The following is a 21506-nucleotide window of genomic DNA, read 5'->3' on the forward strand; positions in this document are numbered from 1 at the left end:
TTCATAATATAAAAAATGGACCTCAGTAGGTCTATTCAAATGCAATCTCATACAACATACATACATAGATACTCTTTCTAATTTAAAGAAATGTAAACTGACTCTTTTCACTGTTTTTCCCGTCTACAAATTTATAAAGGTTTCGTTATACCCAAAAGACATATTTTTGTATCGCCACGCTTTGCTGAAACAACCTATAGAATTAAAACTTTTTTAAAAACATTTTTTAGTTATAAATACGGAAGTAAAGTGCTATGCCCCACTTATTGCTACAAATTTTTAAACTAAGTCGCAAAATCACTTTCCTATTTTGAACAACACCATTTAAAAACTTTTTTAAAAAAATACGTGTGTGGCCTGTATAAAACATTACACCTTCTACTCATATTAAAAATATGGCTCAATAATTGAAATTTAAAAAGGAGGAAAACTTAAGAATGAAGATTTGATTCGTGTTTTTCTGTGAAAAGGTATTTTATAACTCAAAAAATATTTACAGTTTCCCAACAAATAAAGAGCTGGTAAACTTTCATCAAATTAATTTTAAATTTATATTTTTCATACACCGTGAAATTTTGAAAGTTTTTGCATGGAACAAAATCCAATTGTAAAAGTTATTAGGTCTTCGGTCTAATCAGTTTTAAACCTTTGGTAGAAATATGGTTTGGTCGATGAATAAATCACATAATATACACCATAGTTCCCATCTGCAATTTACTCCCAGGCTTTTACTTACTTTTACTTTACTTACTTAGGTGTTTATTATTCTTTTATAAAACTCAACGCAAATATTCAAACTGCGGTTAATGGTAAAAAAATCAACCCTAAAATAGGCTGCGCTACCACCATCCGTGGTCATCGAAAATTTGATTTTTTCTGTTCGGGTTCGCGTGAATGGATTAACGTACAGAAACACGCGAAAGAAAATTAAACCTAAATTCGTATTATTACCAAATGAACAAAAGAACGAGTGGTACACGCTTGGTTGCCTGCAAAAAACACGTCGAATTATAGACGTTCGGTTATCCCATTGTTAAGGGTCACTTACTAGAGCTTGTCTGATCCCCCTTTTGTTGAGACTCTCCTTAATTCTTTTATTTGTCGTGATGATAAAATGGAGCAAGCAAACCTGTACGAAGTACGAAGATAAATAAAATGATTTCATTAACCAGTTCTACAACAACAATAACTCTTTAAATCCAGAAAAACTTTTATTTTCAAGATGATATTATACGTTATCCCCAAACTTTTGCCGCATATTACGTATACTATTAATAAGTGCTTGTCTATTAACAAATTCCCTAAACCCTGGAAATACTCTAACGTCATTCCTGTCCCTAAAACATCTCAACCGCATGATGTTTCTCAATTTCGACCTATTAGCATTTTCCCTACTATATCTAAAGTGTTAGAAAAAGTTGTTGAGAAGCTGCTTGGAGATTTTATAGCTTGGCACTTTTTGGCCAAAAGTAAAACCAGGACAATGCATCAGATACCATATGCACCGGATATGACCCTCAGCGACTTTTTCCTGTTCCCAAAACTAAAGAAACCCATGAAAGGAAGGAGGATTGGAACGACTGAGGAGATAACGAAAAAAATCGCTGGAAGAACTCAAGGCTATACCAGGAACCGAAATAGTCAAAAACAGTCCTCCGTAAAATCCTATATATTCTAGGGATCTACTGTTTCAGCTAAGGGACATCCTTAAGACGTCTCAAGGATATACGATGTTACTAATTGGACGTCCACAGTGTATCAGATTCGTTTGCCCATAGGATGTTTGTTAGGACATATTAAGGACATCCAGTTATACTAGTTGAGACGTCGTTAGTAGTCGTTACTTAATTATTAGATTATATCCAGTAGTCCAATTGGTTGTACGACTACAACCATTCTATCCCAGTATTTGGTACTCGCGTGTGATGGAATTGATCTATTGGGTATGGTTGATGAAGTCATTAGTGGAATAGCAGGCGATATCACCTTAGTGCGATTAATTCCTGAATATGATTACGTTATATTTGGAGGTGACTTTAACCTTGACCTTTTTGGAGTGAATTGTAATAATGGTTCCGCAATGTTTTCCAATTTTTTGAGCAAATACGGTCTTTTTCAACATATTCGGGAACCTACCAGGGTTAGTCATAGTACCTCGACTCTCATTGACTTAATTGTCAGTATCTCTCCGAATATCCTGATAGAGCCTGGGGTATTTAAGATGGAGGGCATCTCTGATCATCATATGGTACACTGAAGATACCTAAATCTAAACCCAAAGCATTTTTAAAAACCTACAGGGATTTTTCTAATTTTTGTTACGAACATTTTCTATTTGATTTAAACAATATTAATTGGGATAAAATATTCGAACTAACTGACGCCGATAAAATGGAGTTTTTTAATACTAACTTACTGGAAGTGTCCAGCATGCATGCTCCTTTAAAAACTGCGAAGATAACAAAACCGCTAGCTCCTTGGCTCACGGAAAACTTAAAAATAATGATAAAGTTGCAACATAAAGCACTGTCTAAATATAAGAAACAGAAAAGGAGTTGAGAAATCTTGTAAATATGCCTGTTAAATCGGAGAAAAACGCTTTTTTACAACACAAGTTTCTTACGGATCCAAAAAACTTCTGGCGTGTACTTAGATATCTTAATGTGTATTCCGGACCTTCAGTAAATACAGATACATACTTTTATAATGATACCCCTCAAACAGACTTAAATAACGATTTCATTAACCAGTTCTACAACAACAATAACACTTTAAAACCAGAAAAACTTTCAAGTGTTAACTCTAACGAAGTAGGAATAATAATACAACAAATTAGAACTCACGCTGTGGGGTCTGATCGGATTGATAGGAAGATGATATTATACATTATCCCCCAACTGCTTGCCTACTAACAAATTCCCTAAGCCCTGGAAATACGCTAAGCTCATTCCTGTCCCTAAAACATTGCAGCCGCATGATGTTTCTCAATTCCGTCCTATTAGCATTCTCCCTACTATATCTAAAGTGCTAGAAAAAGTTGTTGAGAAGCTGCTTGGAGATCTTATAGCTCGGCACAATATTCTACCCCAACGCAATCGCGCTTTAGGGCACATTATGGTACAAATACGTCTCTTTTAAAAGTTTGTGATGATATATTTCGGGCAAATGATGTACTGAAATACTTTGGTGTTGGGGCTGGGGTGTTGCAGTTTTTAAAAAGTTACTTTTCTGTTCGGTGTCAAAGAGTATTCTTCAATAACAATTACGTAAATATTTTCAAAGGTGTAGCACAGGGTAGTATTAGTATTAGGTCCGATGCTGTTTTCCGTTTATACCTCCGACTTCTGTAAATTTATTAAGCATTGTTCCTCCCATCAGTACGCAGACGACACTCAAGTATATCTCTCTTTTAATTACTCTCAAATTAATACCGCCGTTAATAATATAAAGTGACCTACGTGCTCTCAGTGATATTTCTGGTAAGCATGGTCTGTTACTTAACGAAAATAAGACGCAACTCATAATTTTTGGTAAAGAAAAAGGAAAAATAATTAGTCTAGACGCTGCCAAAATTTACTTAAATGACCTTCTCTTACGACCGGTTGCCGAATGCAAAAATCTGGGTCTGCATTTGGATAATAATCTGCGTTTTGAAGCTTCATTGGTCCAGAAATCGTTTTACAAGCTTCGGATTCTCTACTGTAATAAAGATATTCTGGATAATTGCCCTACTTCAAAAGGACTTCTTTTTATCTTTTGACAAACGCATCTTTTTGACAAACTTACTCGTGGATCAGATATTCATTCGGTTAATACTCGCCATAGGGGGCTATTTATAGTTCCCAAACATACTTCAGCACAGTTTCAGCGCAGTTTCACGCACAATGATATCAAGGCTTACAACAAACTCCCTCTCCAACTGAGATCAATCACCTCACTAACTTCATTCAAACAAAAACATAAACAATACAAACAATCATAATAGAGAGCGATCATAAAACTAGTAACTATCAAATTGTATATATGTATTTCTTTTTTGAATTCACTCTAGCAGTGTCTACCATTTTGAATGAATGTCTATATAATTTATACGCTATATTTTATTTTATAAATTGTGTCATATGCTCGTTTTAGGGGGTTGCATGAGAGCAACTATGTCGGATGCCGCCGCCACAGTTATATATTCTTGTAAGGTATCTTGTAACATGAAAGAAATGTTGGGTAATCAAAGACACAAGAAAATGGCGTGCAGGAATATTTCCAATGCTTCATTACTAGACCAAAGTAAATGACATTAATCTGCAGTAATCAATTACAAATAAATATAAAGAAAAATTAGAATTTCATATTTCTAAAGTAAAAAAAAGAGATTTATGCATTTAAGAATACATTTTAAAGAACCATCTTAAGATACTCACTACTAGGTAAAAAAAAAGTGTTAGTGGAAAAATGGAGGAGATATTAAGCCATTTTTTTGTTTATGTATATAATTGTCAACGTCAACTAAAGATTATGACGTTTATTCTTTATTCTACTCTAAAATTCGCAATTACGCACCGACTAAGGGTGCGCACAGTGACATTTTACGAAGTCAACCACGGGCGTGAGCCAATTCAGAAGTTAATTAGCAACTTTAAATGTACTACAATAACGAAAAGTATGATATGATAAATAAAATAGATATTATCAAAGAAAAACGAAAATAAAACATTTGCGTCAAAATAGCCTAAAATAAACAATGTTAAAAAATAATCTTAACAGCCAATTTTCCTAATAATTGTATACTAATCCAATTATAATAGTTCCCAAAATATATCAAAGGTGGTTTCATAAATAACATGAAATATATAAATTAAACAATAATCTTAAAAGTAAAAAATTAAATAGTTATGCACGGCCTAACTTCACCAAAAACTACCTTATAACTCAGGCCATTATTATTATTGGTTATGCCACTGCATTTGACTCAGAAATAATCTTTACATTCGAGTCATAAATTCTCGTAAATAAAAAAGCAATTTTAAACATGGCCGGTAGTGAAGATATAGTGATGCGGTTTCTATACCATAAAATATTTCTATAGTTAGAAATAGCTTTTTCCTGTTAAAATACTCCAATTAGAACCATCTTGTACACATGGGAAACTGGAAAACAGTAAACGCTATAGGGCGGGCTTATAGAAAATTAATTCACTTTTACAATAACGACGGTATGAAGGATTAAAAATTACGAGTAATTTTATTTCTTTAAGGATTTAATTTGATCAGATGCCGTTCACTTCTTTAGTTCCAAAAAAATTTTTATTTGTTTATTGCGGATAACAAGTCATGAACATAAAAAAAGTAAAAAGAAAAAAATACAAATAATAACAAAATCTAAAATCACACATCGCGAGGTTTAAACTTTAATTTATAATAGCGTAAAATCGGCCAACGCCATATTAAACCTAATCGTGAAATTGTCAAAAAACCAAGCGTAGGCGTAATAAACCTTTCACGCAATTGGCGGGCAGTCGACCGAAGAAAACAGCAACGTATCAAAGTAAAAATCTCGATTGCGATCCTGCTAAACAATGGCCGAAAACGATACGTTAGCCTAGAAATGGACAATGGGGTAATTCGAGCTACAGATTTTTCAAAACATTAATCGTTGCGACAGAGAACAAAATCAGAGAGAGCAGTTTTAAATTGTGCGCCTATGGTTAATGAGCGAGAAATGCTTTTGTCTGGAAATAGTCATTCACCATTTTATTGATTTCTCTAGATAATATAACCCCCGAAACGAAACCAATTTGTTTCACTACAAACGATGCAAAGATTTTGGTACAAAAATAAAAATTCTAAAGACAATTACATTACATTTTCCAAATAGCCAAAAGAATACCTAATTTGCGCTATAAGATGCATATTATACTTCCAGCTACCAAATGAAAACAAACAATAAAAAATAAAATGAGTAAATAAAATAAAGACGACGGATTAGCATATTATATTTCAATGAATGTGAAAAATATATATTTTATTTCCAAAATTCATTATTGTTCGGAGGCTCCCAGCAACATTAAGTAAGCGAATTTATGCACACATTTTATTGTCCAATAATATATACAAAGACAACAGAACAATAATTTCCTACCACCATTCAAAGAACACATACAAAAAGAAGGCCAAAAAATTGCGCAAACTTCTACCGCATAAGAAATCGATTTTTTTAAAAACCTGCGTCATCAGATTTAATTTGAGAATAATAGCTTTATATCCAAGAAATGGAAACTGTAGTGACCAATGTAATGAGTGTTTTTTTTCCATGTATAGAACTTTAAGTTGGCATTACTGTTCAAGATGGCAAACGATTTAACAGCTGTCAAGTGATTTATTCTCAGTTTGGTTTGGTAATTCATCATGAATAGACTCACGCCTGAACAACGCTTGCAAATAGTGCAATTTTATTTCGAAAATAATGATTCTGTGCGGAATACGTATCGCGCACTACGTCCATTTTATCGTCGACAACATCGTCCATCAGAGCAGTTAATTCGATTAACAATGGAACGTTTTCGCACCACGTTTACTCTTATTGATAACTCGCATCCCCAGAGACGCCGTACGGTGAGTACAGAAGAAGCTATTGCTGCTGTAGAGCGTAGCATTGAGGAAGACCCGAATGAGTCCATCCGCCATCGTGCACAGGAATTGGATCTGTGTCAATCCACTTTATGGAAGATTTTGCGGAAGGATCTTGGTTTACGTGCTTACAAAATCCAACTCGTGCAAGAATTGAAGCCAAACGATCATCAAGTAAGGCGTAGATTCGTCGAATGGGCCGAAAACGAGATTGCCGTTGTTCCCGATTTTCATAAGCGAATTTTGTTTAGCGATGAAGCGCACTTCTGGTTGAATGGCTACGTCAACAAACAAAACTGCCGCATTTGGAGCGAAGCTAATCCTCAAGTGTATGTCGAAACACCGTTACATCCAGAAAAACTTACTCTTTGGTGCGCTTTATGGGCTGGTGGAATCATTGGTCCGTACTTCTTCAAAAACGATTATGGCCAGGACGTTACAGTCAATGGTGATCCGGTATAGAGCTATGATTACTAACTCTTTCATTCCTGAATTGAATAACCATGATAACTTGATGTGCGGTTTCATGATTGTGTTCGGCAACTGCTGATGAGTTTATTTGCCTTAGTCTTAAGACATTTTCATGTTCTTTGAGCCATCATATTTTTCGTCCGGTCTCTCCAATTACGGAATTTTGTCTTTGACGGATCACATATGTTGAGAGAATTCTGGACAAGTGTTAAAACTGAAAATCTAATAAATATAACATCAAAACCAGATTGGCACAATTTGGCAAATTTATTAGAACACAATTTGTCAAACGTTGTAAATTATTCATCAAAAGTTACACGAAATTATAACCATGTTTACACGTGGGCTAAATACAGTTTTTACTTAATTCCACTTGTACCGAAACTTGCCAATTAAACCCCTTATAGATACATAATTAAAATAAAAATAGCCTGAGCATTATAAAATGAAAGGGGCCGGTTTTTAGGACCGTTCATTTTAATGAGGAATAATTACGGAGAAATAAACAAATTTTACTGCCGATCCTTCACGCATCAGTAGCCTTTAATTAGTTCGTAATTCTCTATCTTCGGTAGAGCCCCGATAAGACAGTGACCAGAATTAATTTCATAGGCGTAGATCGATGGAATAGATACAGTGCAGAAATTCGAATTTATTGCAAATTAAATTCGAGATAAAGCAAACGTTCAATATCCGTTTTTAAAATCGTAAAAGGGCATTATGAAAACATCGATTGGTTTTGAATCGATTAAAACGAGATTAAAAAAGATATATTGACTCGATGATTGTATAGTAGGAGTCATAAGTGAATCGCAATAGCTTCGTACCTCCATGGTAATAAGAAGGAGCTCTGTAATAAGCAATAAACTTATTGAAAACGTGAATAGAATCACTAGAAAATTGAAATAAACGCATTATCACTTTCCAGCGGAAAATGTTGCTTAATTCCTAGGTTGTTATTTACGGAATATCAAATAATTTTAAACGATGCGTGCAAAATAATGTGACCTAATTTGCTCAGCTCATGGGTATGGTCAAAATGTCCGATTTAAACAATTGTTCGTTAATAAATTCTGAGTAGCCGATTATTGAAAATTTTATCCTTGCGGTTAAGAAGAAAGTTCTCCTTTTTAATAAATTCCTATGCCACCACTCCACTGGTAAATAAACTAACTATTTGCAATTGTTTTAAATAAAACATAATAACAACATGATTATCAGAGCTTATACGGGAGAGGAAAAGAACCTATAAATAGCTCCATTTCGGGCTTTCAGACTTCCAGTGTCTTTATCTTTGTAGACCGTGAAACCCTAACACTTGGCTGACCATCCATTTGGATCAGGAGAAGCTAGTGTTTTTTTTGCTCGTTACCCTCTAGCAGTAGCAGTATTTTATTGAATGTTTTTATAATACATGTCAAATATAGCTCTCACAAATATACTACAACAAAAAAACAGACAATGCGTGAAAAGCGTAAAACGCGTATTTATACAAAAAAGAAACAATTCACCAACAGATAATTCAAACAATAAGAGCATTTACAAATCAATTTTTGTACATAATAAATATAACTAAAGATCACGACTACGTCATAATGATGACACTAAGACATGCATAAGAATACGCTTGATGTCATGGCTAACGTAATCGTAATCTTTCCTAACTACTATACAATCTGTATGCCAGAAATAAGGCCCTACAATAACCCGAAAATGAACTGCACCCAAATCCCGAATAACGCTTTTTTGAACCTTGAAGAGATTCAGGAAAAGCTGCATATATGTCGACCCGCATACTTTTGATTGAAATAAAGAGAAATTGCATGATTTAAAAATTAAGAGTAATAGTCATGTAAAAAAAATGACACTGGACAAGTGGTATGTATGCTAACTAACAAAGTTTATCATCACTAGTAAGGCCAAGTCTTGTCTTTGTGGGAAAGTCTTTGGTCTATTCTTTATTTAATATTTTTGGTCTGATGTGGTCTAACAAAATATAATACATAATATCACAGACAACCTATACTTGATCCTTTTACAAAATTGCTGTGGGCTATGTGCAATTCATTAAAATAGAAACAATATCAAATGGCAAGTTTCGAAAGCTCGAACGTCCTCTATAGATAACACGATCAAATTGCCCATCCATTTAACGACGGTAAGAAGTTAGACGTTGTTTACAGTTATTAATCCTATTAATCATATGATTTGTTATATGGTATGCAAGCTCGAAGCTGCCAATAGACATTATGTGTTAATTTACGGGCGAATGCAAAACGACTTCTATATAAACAAGCATAACATGTCGATTAAAGCATTATCTAATTTATGACGTCGGACGGCGACCAGAAAATGATCTCGGTGGAAAAGGAGAAAATTTAAAATTACAACTTCTCCGGTTTACACGCCATTAGTGGTCAATATTATGACCGGGGGCCATCGTCGAGCGAAGTTTTATCGTCAATAAAGTTTGCTCAACGATCAAACAAGAATACTTATTCAGTTAGATTGCTCGCAAAAGCGACGTTGCCCGATCGGTGATCAATTCATCGATCGAAGTGACATTAGTAAATAACTGTACAGGGGATACAAACTTATTACTAACTGAACTGGTTAGAGATTTCAGAGACAACTGTGTTGGTTCCTTATAGTCTACGCAATTTTAATTTTTAATGCATTGACGTTTCTTCTGTCAGATTTGAGATTGAGATTGACATTCAAAATTTCGCAACCAATGAGGCAAATTCAAAGTCAACAAAGAGTGAAGCATTTGATTTTATTTACCGCCACTAACACCGAGCTCAATTAAATCTGGATCCGAACTTTATTATATGATACAAAGTGTTCCTTTTGCAAAATATCAAAATGGCCAAAATAGAAATTTCGGTCTCTGGAATTGGAATTATGTAAAATTTGGAAATTTTATCCTTATACCTTTACCACCCTACAAATATGCAAAAATCTAAGTAAAAAAATTAACAATTCAATTACAAATTAATACCATATATATCTATATATTTTTGAAATAAACTTCATCATTATGAAATAATTTAAATTCAACTAGTTTTAAAGAATAATCATGTAAAATTCATGTTAGAAACAAAAACAAGAAAAAAGAAATCCTAAATGTGATTCTCACCATTACTTCTATTTACTGGTATTGTATAAATGTTTGGTGTCATCTAAAATTACCAAAAAATAAAATTTTGGAAGGTTAAATTTGATTTAAGAAGTTCCACTACAGATCGTAGTGTATTTGTCTATATATGGTGAGAACGTGAGGACTACAAAAAATTTGTAGACAATGAAAAATTGTCAGGGATGTGATAGATCAGTAAATAAACATTGCGACGCGTTAACCAATAATCTCGGTGTATTTTTGAGAAGCTCACATATATAAATACCAATTAAAAGCATTTTTGAATCCACATTATTTTTTTCGAATACCATAATTTTGGAAATCCTTAGAAATATTTCGTTTATGTACATGGACATATTTCATATTTTACGATTGTTTTCAATTTTAATACAATCTTGCCTTGTCGTCCATAATTATATGCCTTTACAAAATACGAAACAAAGGCAACACTAAAAGAAAGGCCGCAATATTTCCGACAAGCGTTAAAAGAATAAAAATTGTTCAAAGGCGGCGACGAATCCGACGATGTTTACATTTTAATCATATTTCGATCTTTTCGGTCTTTAACGTCGAAAGTCTTGTGTTTCCATTTCTTTACCTGTTCATTTAGACGCGGTCAAGTGTTGTTTACTCGAAAAAAATAACGCCTTCTTTGTTTTAGAACTTGGTCGGTTTTCTATAAAGAATTTCCGCTATTAATTCAAAGCCGGATCGAAATAAGGGTAATGCAAACAAGGCGTAACCTTCTTTCTGTAAGCCAATTAATTAAATACATAATTACCAATAATCGGGCGAACCACTTCTGGCGTTTTCAATACTTTAGTCACCGGTTTGGGAACGATCGCATGCTTTGGGTACATTTTGACGTTTGTCAGTTCTAATGGTCACATCACTCAGTATGTATTTGTGCTGTCTTACTAAAAATGTACAAACGCACATTTATTAAACACTTGCTGCGCTCTGCCCATGACAAAAGGAACTGAAGTGAGTAAAAGGTTTATCAAAATTGCTACATTAATACCAATTATTGTGGTACTAACATCCCTCATAGGGAGCGAGACAGAGATGCTTCCTTGGAAACTACGTGTAAACTGCAAATTACGCGAATTTGTACAGTTACACAGTTTCTTCTTCGAAGGACCATTTGCCAAGTTGGAAGGTTCGACAAAACCCAGTCAATTATTTCAATGAATTTAATGATTAAATTTATCCATAGATTGATGAATAGATCTTCACGGTAGGTTTGCTGACTATTTACCTGTGGGTGTTCTTTAGTTGGGATGCTTAAACTTAGAGGAGTGAATACGTTTTGGCACGAGTGGAGCACAGTGAAACAAATTTTGTAAACGTGTGTCTGAAGAGGTTTATAAATATGTCGCATACTATACATTTTAGTTTTGAGGTGCCTTCACTGAGTTATGTGTGACGTGTTCCCGCCAGAACTGACAAACGTCAAAAAGTCTACCGACAATATCCGATCGCTCCCAAACCAGTGACTAAAAAGTGACCAGCTACAGTATTTAGCGAAGTTGACGTCTTAAAGGGACACTTTGCGAATACCTGATTAGTGCATAATTGGATATTTTTGAGTAGGTAGTAGAAAAATGTATTCTAACATAAAATATTTATATAATATATTTCGAGGCGGTACTTATTTTCATCATTAGTATAATGCCAATTTTAAAAATATTTGTAGTTTTGCTGGGCGACCCTGTGAAAAATTAGAGGGCCGCACATTTCTCTAAAAAGCGATCATCTGTTCTAATTTTAAGAAAGATAGAACACACTTCTACACGGATTGGTCAATTTAACGCTACACTAATACTCCTTTTCAAAGATATCCTAGTTTTTTCAAAATAGTTCGCCCTGATTGGTATAATGACTTTTTGAAATCCAAACAATTTTTGAAATAAACTGTTAGCAAAATTTATAAAAATCCATAGGGACAAAAATTCATAACCTACTGAGTCAAAAAATGCACAGGGTCTGATTTAAAATTCAGGTTAGCGGAGTTTCCGCTCAAATAAAAGTGAAATGCGCCGCCCATAGGGTGAGTTCCCACTGCCTTGTGTCACGCGGTAAACGAAACCTTTAATTTCATTTTTTTAATATCGCAACTTCTACTCGAAAGCTTATAATCAAAAACAATGTAGGTACTCGCGTCCCGTCAGACATTCACAACAACGGCAGACATATTAATAAAATGAAATTTAACAAGGACAAAGGCTCGAACAACAAACCCAGCGAGCGTAACGATGTTGATGGTTGGTGTCTCGTACATTTTTTTTTATTTTTAAACGGCGATATAATTTTCAAACAATACAAATAGCGACGTCCATTCTCGGAACGCGAATACCTATACACACGAACGCCAATGACGTCACGCGGCCATTTTGTTCAATTAACATAAAATTTGAATTGGTAATCGCGGGCGGCAAACAAAACAAATCCAAATTAACTTCGACCAATAATACCCGCGTTGGGGCCCATCGTTAAGTCGAAAATAGGTACTTATAACGATAGAGGTAACTCCGCTTTTAGGTATAGAGTTTCTTATCACTATATCGCTTAAAATTTTTCATCCCAATAGTGGCTGATTTTGAAATTTCCAATTTTAAGGTTAAAGTGACAACAAAATGCGATGTTCAATATCACGGGGATCAAGTGGATGCTGATTTGTATATAATTCGTACATCTTAGGAATTATCGACTTTTTTCGATTATACTTGGTGATTTATAGCGTACGTCGTGAAGAAATTGCAGTAATTTACAATGATTTATTTCACTTCAACGACTTGGAAGAATTTAAAATCTATCAAAAACTTCTCCCCAGTTTAATAGTAGATCTTCTAAAAGACACTCATTTTTTACAAATTACAAATAATATAATACCGAAGGAATGAAATAAAAAGTTGCTGCACAGTTTGGTAGGTATATACCACGAGTTACAACATTTTTTTGAACCAAAAATACATTTTTCGCTTTTCTCAATGAAGTCCATGAGTGTTGAAAATGTGAAAGTAAAAATATACAAAAATCTATTTTTATCTTAAAACTAAAGCCTTGTAGCTACAAATTTAAGAGTTCTAAGGGCAATAGTTTTTCTTTTTAAAATAACGATTTACTTGTGGAAAATACCGGCGAAGAAAGATAAGCAATAACATTATCAACCAATCAAAATTATAAAGGTGAGGATAAATTACAAACAAAATTGATTACCTTTGGTAATATTTAATCGTAGTTGCTCTTTTTCCCACGACGCGAAAGACGCTTTCAGCGCCTCCGCCATGGTTTTGTTGGTGCCCGGCGTCAATGGCGGAACTTGCGTCGGTATATCTGTAAAGACAAACAAAAATTTTCATACTTTTTCCTCTTACTCATACAGCTAACTTTATTATTGTGTTGCGTATGATGTTTTATATTTTCATTAAATAATTTATAACTTTTGTGACAAAACAACTCAAGTTCAAGTCTTCGTTTTCTCTACAATCGAATGTGATTTTCAGGAAGCATTTTAGACAGAAATAGTTTGGTTCATATTACTACTATTGCCTACTTGACTAATGGGTACACTACAGCAATTCTACTATTCTGGGTTTCTTCCTGTTAAGATCAACCTTCCAGATAATATCTCTCAACAAATTTCCGTTTGTTTTGAGAAATTTCTAGACTTCGTTTTATACCCTACCATATAACATATAACATAACCGGGGTCGATGTTAAGTTGATTAAGATCCCGGTTCAGATTCAAGTTGCTGAGTTCACAATATTAATTTAAGGTACATGCATTTTTATGCACCTGATTCATACTTGGATATTTGACTAATGATAGGTCAATTCTATATTCAGTCAAGTATGCTTTTGCTTCATCACACGAAATCTCATAGTGGCGGTTTGCTATTACTTACTACCAAAATAAGTTTTGCGCTAGAAGCCTGTCGACTACCAACTCAGGGTTCCTTCAACCACTACGATTGTTGGTTTTGCAGTAGATTATTTATTGACCGCAGTAAAAAAATCTCATCCGGTACCGTTAAGTGATAAACACTCTGCACGTATAGTAGTAGCGCCCTTTTTGCTGTTAATATGTAAACAAGAACGTGTGTGCGAACTATATGAAACATGCGACTACCTATATATATATATATATATATATATATATATATATATATATATATATATATATATATATATATATATATATATATATATATCGAGTAAGTTAAAAAGTGTGGAAAAATCCTTATTGATTGTGATGGTATTAAAGAACAGAACAATAATATAAAAACCAAAAGAACTTCGAACTTCCATTGTCCGTATATACGTGTAAAACGGACAGAGAAATAAAGACAATGGATATTCAAAGTTCTATTAGTTTTTACATTGAAACGTTATCTATGGAAAGCAAGTAACAAACCATTTAGGATTTTACTCTTTCCGAGCAAAAAAAGAAGATGAAGATGGTATTCTATCATAGCCAGAGATTAGGCCGTCAGCAAAGAGGGTATCGGTATGAATTACTGCCCAATAAATCTCGCCGAGAGATATGAATAAAAGTATACCAGTTGTTTAAAGTGTGCTTGGAGAAAGAACAGATCAAGAAAATAACGGAACAATTCTTTGGAGTAAACAATGAAAAAAAAATATGTATTTGTGGGGTCGAAAAAAATAAGTTTCTTGCCTACTTCATCGTTTCTCAGTAGCATTCCGCCACTCTAGAGACATAAAAATCCATCAATCTCCGAGTCCGTTGGAAATTAAATTTCTTAAATACGGTAAAGCAATAAGTGAACAAGAGATTGTGCATTTGTTACAAAACATCGAATTTTTCCTTTTGAGGCAAAATGAATTTTGAGATCTTTCGTTAAAATATACAAAAATATTTTTTTCTGTTCATACTTTTCGCTCGCTCGGTACATAGTGCAAAAAATGTTCAGAGACTCGCGACAACAACCATACGCTCCCGCAAACAGGCATTGTATTTATTTATAATCCTACGTTTCATGCCATCAGTATGACGCAGTCTGTTAAAACGTGTTTGGTACGGAGCGACGGAAGTCGATGTTTAAAGTTTCAAATTATGTCATTTAATTTATTCTTTCTAATTGGGTAAAACACTGCTGGGTTAATAGAGGGAGGTGGCGAAGATAATTCAATGGAACATGAGTAGATTTTTTTCAGTTTCTGGAACAAAACCAGATGATTAAATGACAGAGCTAGGCAACCCAAATTGCTCCTTCCGTTTGCCTTTTGACTAATGGTATTTCCAAACGGCTCGATTTTATTTGGATCAAGTTTAAACAGGGACCACATAAACCATCGACTGGAGTTGGTCACTGCATTGCAGTCATTCTATGTGGAAAAATTTCGCATGCACAATAATCCTTACATAACATTCCGAGATACACTTGTATTCGGTTTAGACAACATTTTCATAGAATATCTATTCAAAATTAGAAATAGTAAACAGCAAGAGCTGCTGTAGTTTGGATCTAACTGTTAATGCATTGACGTTCCTCGTAAAATAAAAGTTACTTTTTTTTTCTATCGTACAATGAGCTCGCGTCTTTACTCAGACGGCTGCCCAGGTTTTATTAAAAAAAAAAGTTACTAAAACTAACCTTTCGAAACTTTCATATCCCCTTCCTTTACCTCGTCGACTCGGATCGATTGTTTTTCTTTAAACACGGGACAAACCAGACCCGCAATAAGTCCGTTTTTTTTGACGGGTAATAGATTTAGTTTCTTTGTTTTGCAAATTTCTGCGATTTTTAATCGTTTTTTCAATTGTTTTGTTATTAATGACTGTGGATTAGACATTGTGACAAAAAGATTAGAGTGTTGAAATCTTTGAGGATCGCCTGAGTCCGCCCCTTCAAAAACCTAACCTAACAAATAAAAAAGTTTATTCAGTGCAAACTATAGTGCTAAAATTCCTGGTGCCTATATGTTTCTGTAAAACTCAAGTTACACAGAAAACATAAACTCGAAAATTGTTGATAATTATTTTTTATGAAGTTCCGAAAATAATCTCAGGCAAGCGTAGGCACCAAAGAAAAACAATATGTGCTACATTTCTGTTTGATTCATTCCCTATCTCAAAGGGAGTTCCCGGTTGTTTTATTTCGCTATAACGTGCTATTTCGGGACCGCCAGGTGCCGCCCCGATTTAGCAGTTTTTTAACGTCATCGTAAAACTGCCTTGTTCCATAGTTAGAAAAGCATTATTTTACCAAATGTCATTCGCTTAGTTCGATAACGTTGTAAAGATTGTTCGTTCCGTTTACAAAAGAATAACTTTCATCTACTTATGATGTGAAAATGTGTTATTTGTAAGTGACGGGAATATTTTTTATATGCGATCGCTCCTGCTTATGCGACAACCTAAAAATATATGTTAACATCACGTGACTGACGATCGCTATTGAACAAGTTTTTAGAATGACACTTTAGCGCTTTATTTTTTTTCTATAAATTGCCACACCCACACACTCAGTTTAAAATTATTATTAGTACTTATATAATTTTGTGAACATGGAGACTATAAAATAAGAAGAAAAAAAACTGTAACACCACCAATATAATTCAGGTCATTGGACCTGGACCATGCGCCTATAGGCATAAAAAGAAGGGTCACTACTTCTTTAACTACTGCCAAAGAGACTTAACCTATCAGTAGGGACCAAGATTTCATTCAAATGCCATCAGCAATGAAATATTTTTAGTTTCAATGAAACATCCTCATACTTGTCTGTTTCATCCACTATTAAGAAGTAAAACGTCCCATTATAGCACATTTATCAATATCAAGATGAAGTACCTAGCGATTATTATTGGTTTAGCTACTTAATCGTAAACATTATACCCGTATGCTTAGCGCTAAACTTACATTAAAAGGCATTCAAGTGCAATGTAATGAAATCATGCACTTAAAAATCCATGCTCACGATGGTTGAGAATGATGTTGTGTTTGTGTGTATGTGTCAGCACGCATCTTTTATAAGTTAATTTAGCGACCTATTACAATTAAGTTGTGCCCCATTGTCGTGGTTTTGTTCTCTTATTTTTTTAGATGACTCAAGGACTGTTTGTTTTCAAATTCGACCCATATTGCTTAAAGTCTGGTGAATTACGAGAAATTTGTCCAGACTAACCGTTTGTTCTTATCCATCCTCTACAGTAAGTAATAATATGTAAAGACAACGTTGTCAAGCATGTCGAGTAATGTGCTATCCCTAAAAATATACACGGTGAAGTAATAGTAAAATTTGTTAAGTTTAGTTTTGGTTAGGTTTGAACATTTGAAAGATCTATTGCGAAGTGTGATTTAATGAGTATGAATTTTTTGAATTCAAGTAGAACAACTTTATTTTGCCTAGTCAAGGTTCAAGCAATTAGCAGACAAATGCGTATGAATTTGAGTTAGTGCCGGGACTATTTAGGTAGATGACAATAACAAAATTGAATTTGAAAGGAGGCAAATTTAAAAATTAATTAGTATGGACAGAGAAGCATAAAACAAAATAAATAAAATGTGTAGGTCATAAAAACTTGTATAATATAAAATTATTCGGACTTCAGAAATGTGTAGTTGGTGATTGATGCTCCTACAATCCGAAGTGATTAGTTTTACATGCAAAAACCAAGTAATGTTAATGTGTAATAGTGTGAATGTGTAATAACAGCATATTGTTCCCTTAAGTGTTAAAGGGTTGCTTTTGTTCACAGAGTGTAATCGTTTTTAATAACAACTTTGATCTTATTTATGTAGTTAATCCCGTCGCTCGTTGAATATATTGGCTGGGCCTACTATAAAAAACCTACTCTTAAAGTGTGTGTAGACATATGTATAAATAATGAATATTTTCGTTGACTTCAAAATTTTTAGCACTTAAAAATAATTTCTAAATGTCTATGAAATTTAAGTCTGTTTTGGGTATAGAACAGCAAAATTCTCAGGCCTTTTTAGGTCAAATAAATTATTCTAATTGATACCTTCGAAGTTTACTTAACATAGGGTGTAATTTAACAATTTGCACATTAACATTATTTAAACTTCCAAAGTCTCTGGCACCTTTGAAGCAATGATCCACGCCGCTTAGCTTTTGTGTATATTGAAAGAGTTTTCTTTTTATAATGATTATTAATATTTTTAATGATATATACTATGATTTATGTGTTGAATGAATACTGTACAATGATTTTTGTTTCATTTAAGGATATAAGTGTGAATTATGAAAATCGAAATTTTTCACTAACAACCAATCTAATTTGAAATGTGAAAGTAGGAAGGAAGAGATTATCTAATCTTCAAATTCTGGCAATAACACCCACTTTTTGGCAAGCAGTGTGGCAAAAATTCTTTTGAAAATTATCTAACATAATCAAATAACACTTGAAGTGGAGCCGTTTGTACTGCAACTTTTTTTTTGTAACGTTCGTTCAGCGTACCGAGACCTAAAACCACCTGCTCGCTCACCCCTCACTATATAAAGCAACAAGCTTGCGTGTTCATTTTACGTTTTGTTCGACCATATTATTATATTTATAATTAAAAACGGTCTACATTTTATGCCGCGCACCGTCACTTGTTTGGCTGATTTTCCCAAGCAATTTTTTGATAACGGTTCGGTTTGTCCTTTCCCTCATATTTTGTTATTTTTTAAAACGAAGATTCATCGGGTGCGTTTTAGATACTCCTATTTTCAAAAGTTAAGCGGAGTTTCACGTATGACACAAATATGTGAAAGATTAGTACCTATTGGTCATGAGCTTTTGTTGAAAATACTCAATGCCTACATAAAATTGACCAAAAAATTAAAAAAAAACAGTTTCCGAAGTATGCGGAAACCTTTAACATTTAAAAAAATGAAAACCTTAAAACGACTTGATTTTTTGAATTTTGAATTTAAGCACGTTCTAGAATGTTTTTTTTTTGCTGAATTTTGTGTAACTGAAATAACATCGTCGAGAAATTAATTTATCTAATTTTCTATATTTGCATATTTGTGTTTGTCCATTGACAGCTTTAAGAATTTGTAGGAAAGTTAAATTTGGAAAAAGGAACAATTTTAGACCAAGCCTTAAACACTGTTTGAAATAGATTTATGTCTACAACATTCCTGAAATGGCATTAAAAAGGTTTAGAGCTTGTAAACAAACGCGGCACGGGTTTTACCTTCTTGAGAATTTACTTTTGACAAATAAAACCTTCCTAAAAAGGGGCGTCCTTGCCTGGAATTTGAAGCATTTTGTTATAAAGTCTTTTTTTTCAAGGCAACAACTACCACTTACAAGTCACACGACTAAATTGCTAACATGGAAATTTAAATTAACCTCAATAAATGTGATATACAATCAAATATAATGGCCATTTTTCAGCACATATAAACATGCCAGAATTATGAAACCTGCAAACTCAATATCGAATAATTGATTGAATACCACTAACTCATAATACTGTATAAATACTCTAGTATTTTATTGCGTTTTGCTTTACTTTTTGCGTTCAATATTTTAAGCTGTTCTGAATAGCTTAAATAATGGGCAGACATTGTAATAAATTCCTTCGAGGCCTTCTAAGGCCGACGACTCGAAAGTCCGTACAAGAACACATCGAGTTGGTAGCAGGGAACACCTGCCGCTCATATGTTTGCTTCATCAGTAATTTAGTGAAGATACTTCTTCGTTTTGACTTCGTATTGTATAGCCGGTTAATCGGACGTATTTTTATTACCACTTTTGTGACGTTTTAAAATTAAAGATCCACGGTCATTTAATTACATAATTGACAATTCCGTGTCAAGTTAAACTTAAATGGAAATACAATTTTTTGTTTGTAGGATTGTAGGAGACGTAGTTGCAATATGGCCAGGGCGATTACGACGCATTATTGAGGCACATCCGAACTTTAGAATTTCTCTCAATTTCCTGACCGTAAAAGTTGATTCAAGTTAGATCGAAAATGTTATTATGAACACCCAATGATTCCGCTTCATTCAGATTAAGGTAACCAACTCCATTTATTATAAATTATAACATTTTTTTTTTAATTTATTTTCATACATATCATGCATAAACATGTCGCTAATAGAACCATATAGATTTCAATCGGTCAAAGTCTTCTATTTCTGAACATTGAACATTGATTAAAGCCTCTTTTGGAAAGGAAATGTTTTTTTTTAATTTTTTATGATAATTTCTTGCAAATGTCATTCCATTCTTTCAACCAAAAAGCCCCTATTTGGAGGTTTCATATTACTAAGAGGTCTTTGTTGACACGGAGATTTAACTAAACTTTATCTTCCTATATATGTCTTGTATGAACTTTCCAAAATCCACCGAATAGTCACTTTGAACTATATATTTTGGTAACATATCCAAAGCAGTATATCGTTTCTACATACCTTTTTAAATGTTACTTGTGGCTTGTAACTTCTACGGACTTTCCAAATGAAAATATACAATACCACATGTCTGAAGTGACAATCCAAAAAAAAACAATGCTGCCAAACATTTTTAGGGCAGGACTAGTAGATTAGGGTTTATTAAAAGAGCTAGGTGAAAACTTTTTATATAGAGGTTGTATGATTTTTTCTTTATTGTCTTTTAAACATATCAGCAAAAAAATGATTGTCGTAAAGATAAAAAACTTTACATCACTTTTTTTAAATAGAACACACAGTGTATTTTTACTCAGGATAAAAGTCCATTGCAACCCAATTTCAAAAATATATTTAGAGTTTGTTGGTATTTGTTTCAGCTGTTTTTGAAATAACTGTCGTGTATTATTTAAAAATACACTTGTTACAAAATATTAAGTATATTTTTTAATCCAACAGAACTCAAAATAGCACTTAACTTACAAATTTTCAACGTCTGCTCTGTAGCTGAACGGTTTTATCTCAACTTACTTGTGACTGCTCTTAAAACAAAATCGAAATGGTTTCTGCAAGGTAAAAATATTTTATTTACAATTCTTTGTATGAAAATATTTATATTAATATATATTAATATTTTATATTTATATTTATATATATTAATATTTTATATTTATATTTATATTTTAAGTAACCTCAAAAGAATAGCTCAAGGGAATTAAAGACTACGCACCTTTCTCTTCAAAATTGATATTTGTAGTTGAGATACTGCGTGACTGGTGCAGTATTATGTTGCGCTGCACCGATCTGATGACTTATAAGGTTATTTTATTGCTGAATAGATATTTAGAAATCAGTGAAAATACATTTTACCAACATGGCACGCATCAAGAG

At 33.4% G+C, this 21506-nt stretch overlaps 1 protein-coding gene across 3 annotated transcripts in view; it reads right to left on the reverse strand.

The window, feature by feature from the left end:
• Positions 1–21506, reverse strand: part of LOC132698681 (protein C-ets-1) — a 185857-nt gene that overhangs the window by 65648 nt on the left and 98703 nt on the right. For all 3 annotated transcript variants that reach the window (XM_060664876.1, XM_060664889.1, XM_060664881.1), the window contains one exon: positions 13453–13569. In XM_060664876.1, coding sequence (XP_060520859.1) covers positions 13453–13569 — 117 coding nt within the window. The remainder of the gene's footprint in view (positions 1–13452; positions 13570–21506) is intronic.

The sequence above is a fragment of the Cylas formicarius genome, unplaced genomic scaffold (assembly GCF_029955315.1).
Source record: "Cylas formicarius isolate icCylForm1 unplaced genomic scaffold, icCylForm1.1 PGA_scaffold_10__41_contigs__length_53128322, whole genome shotgun sequence".
Taxonomy (NCBI): Eukaryota; Metazoa; Arthropoda; class Insecta; order Coleoptera; family Brentidae; genus Cylas; species Cylas formicarius.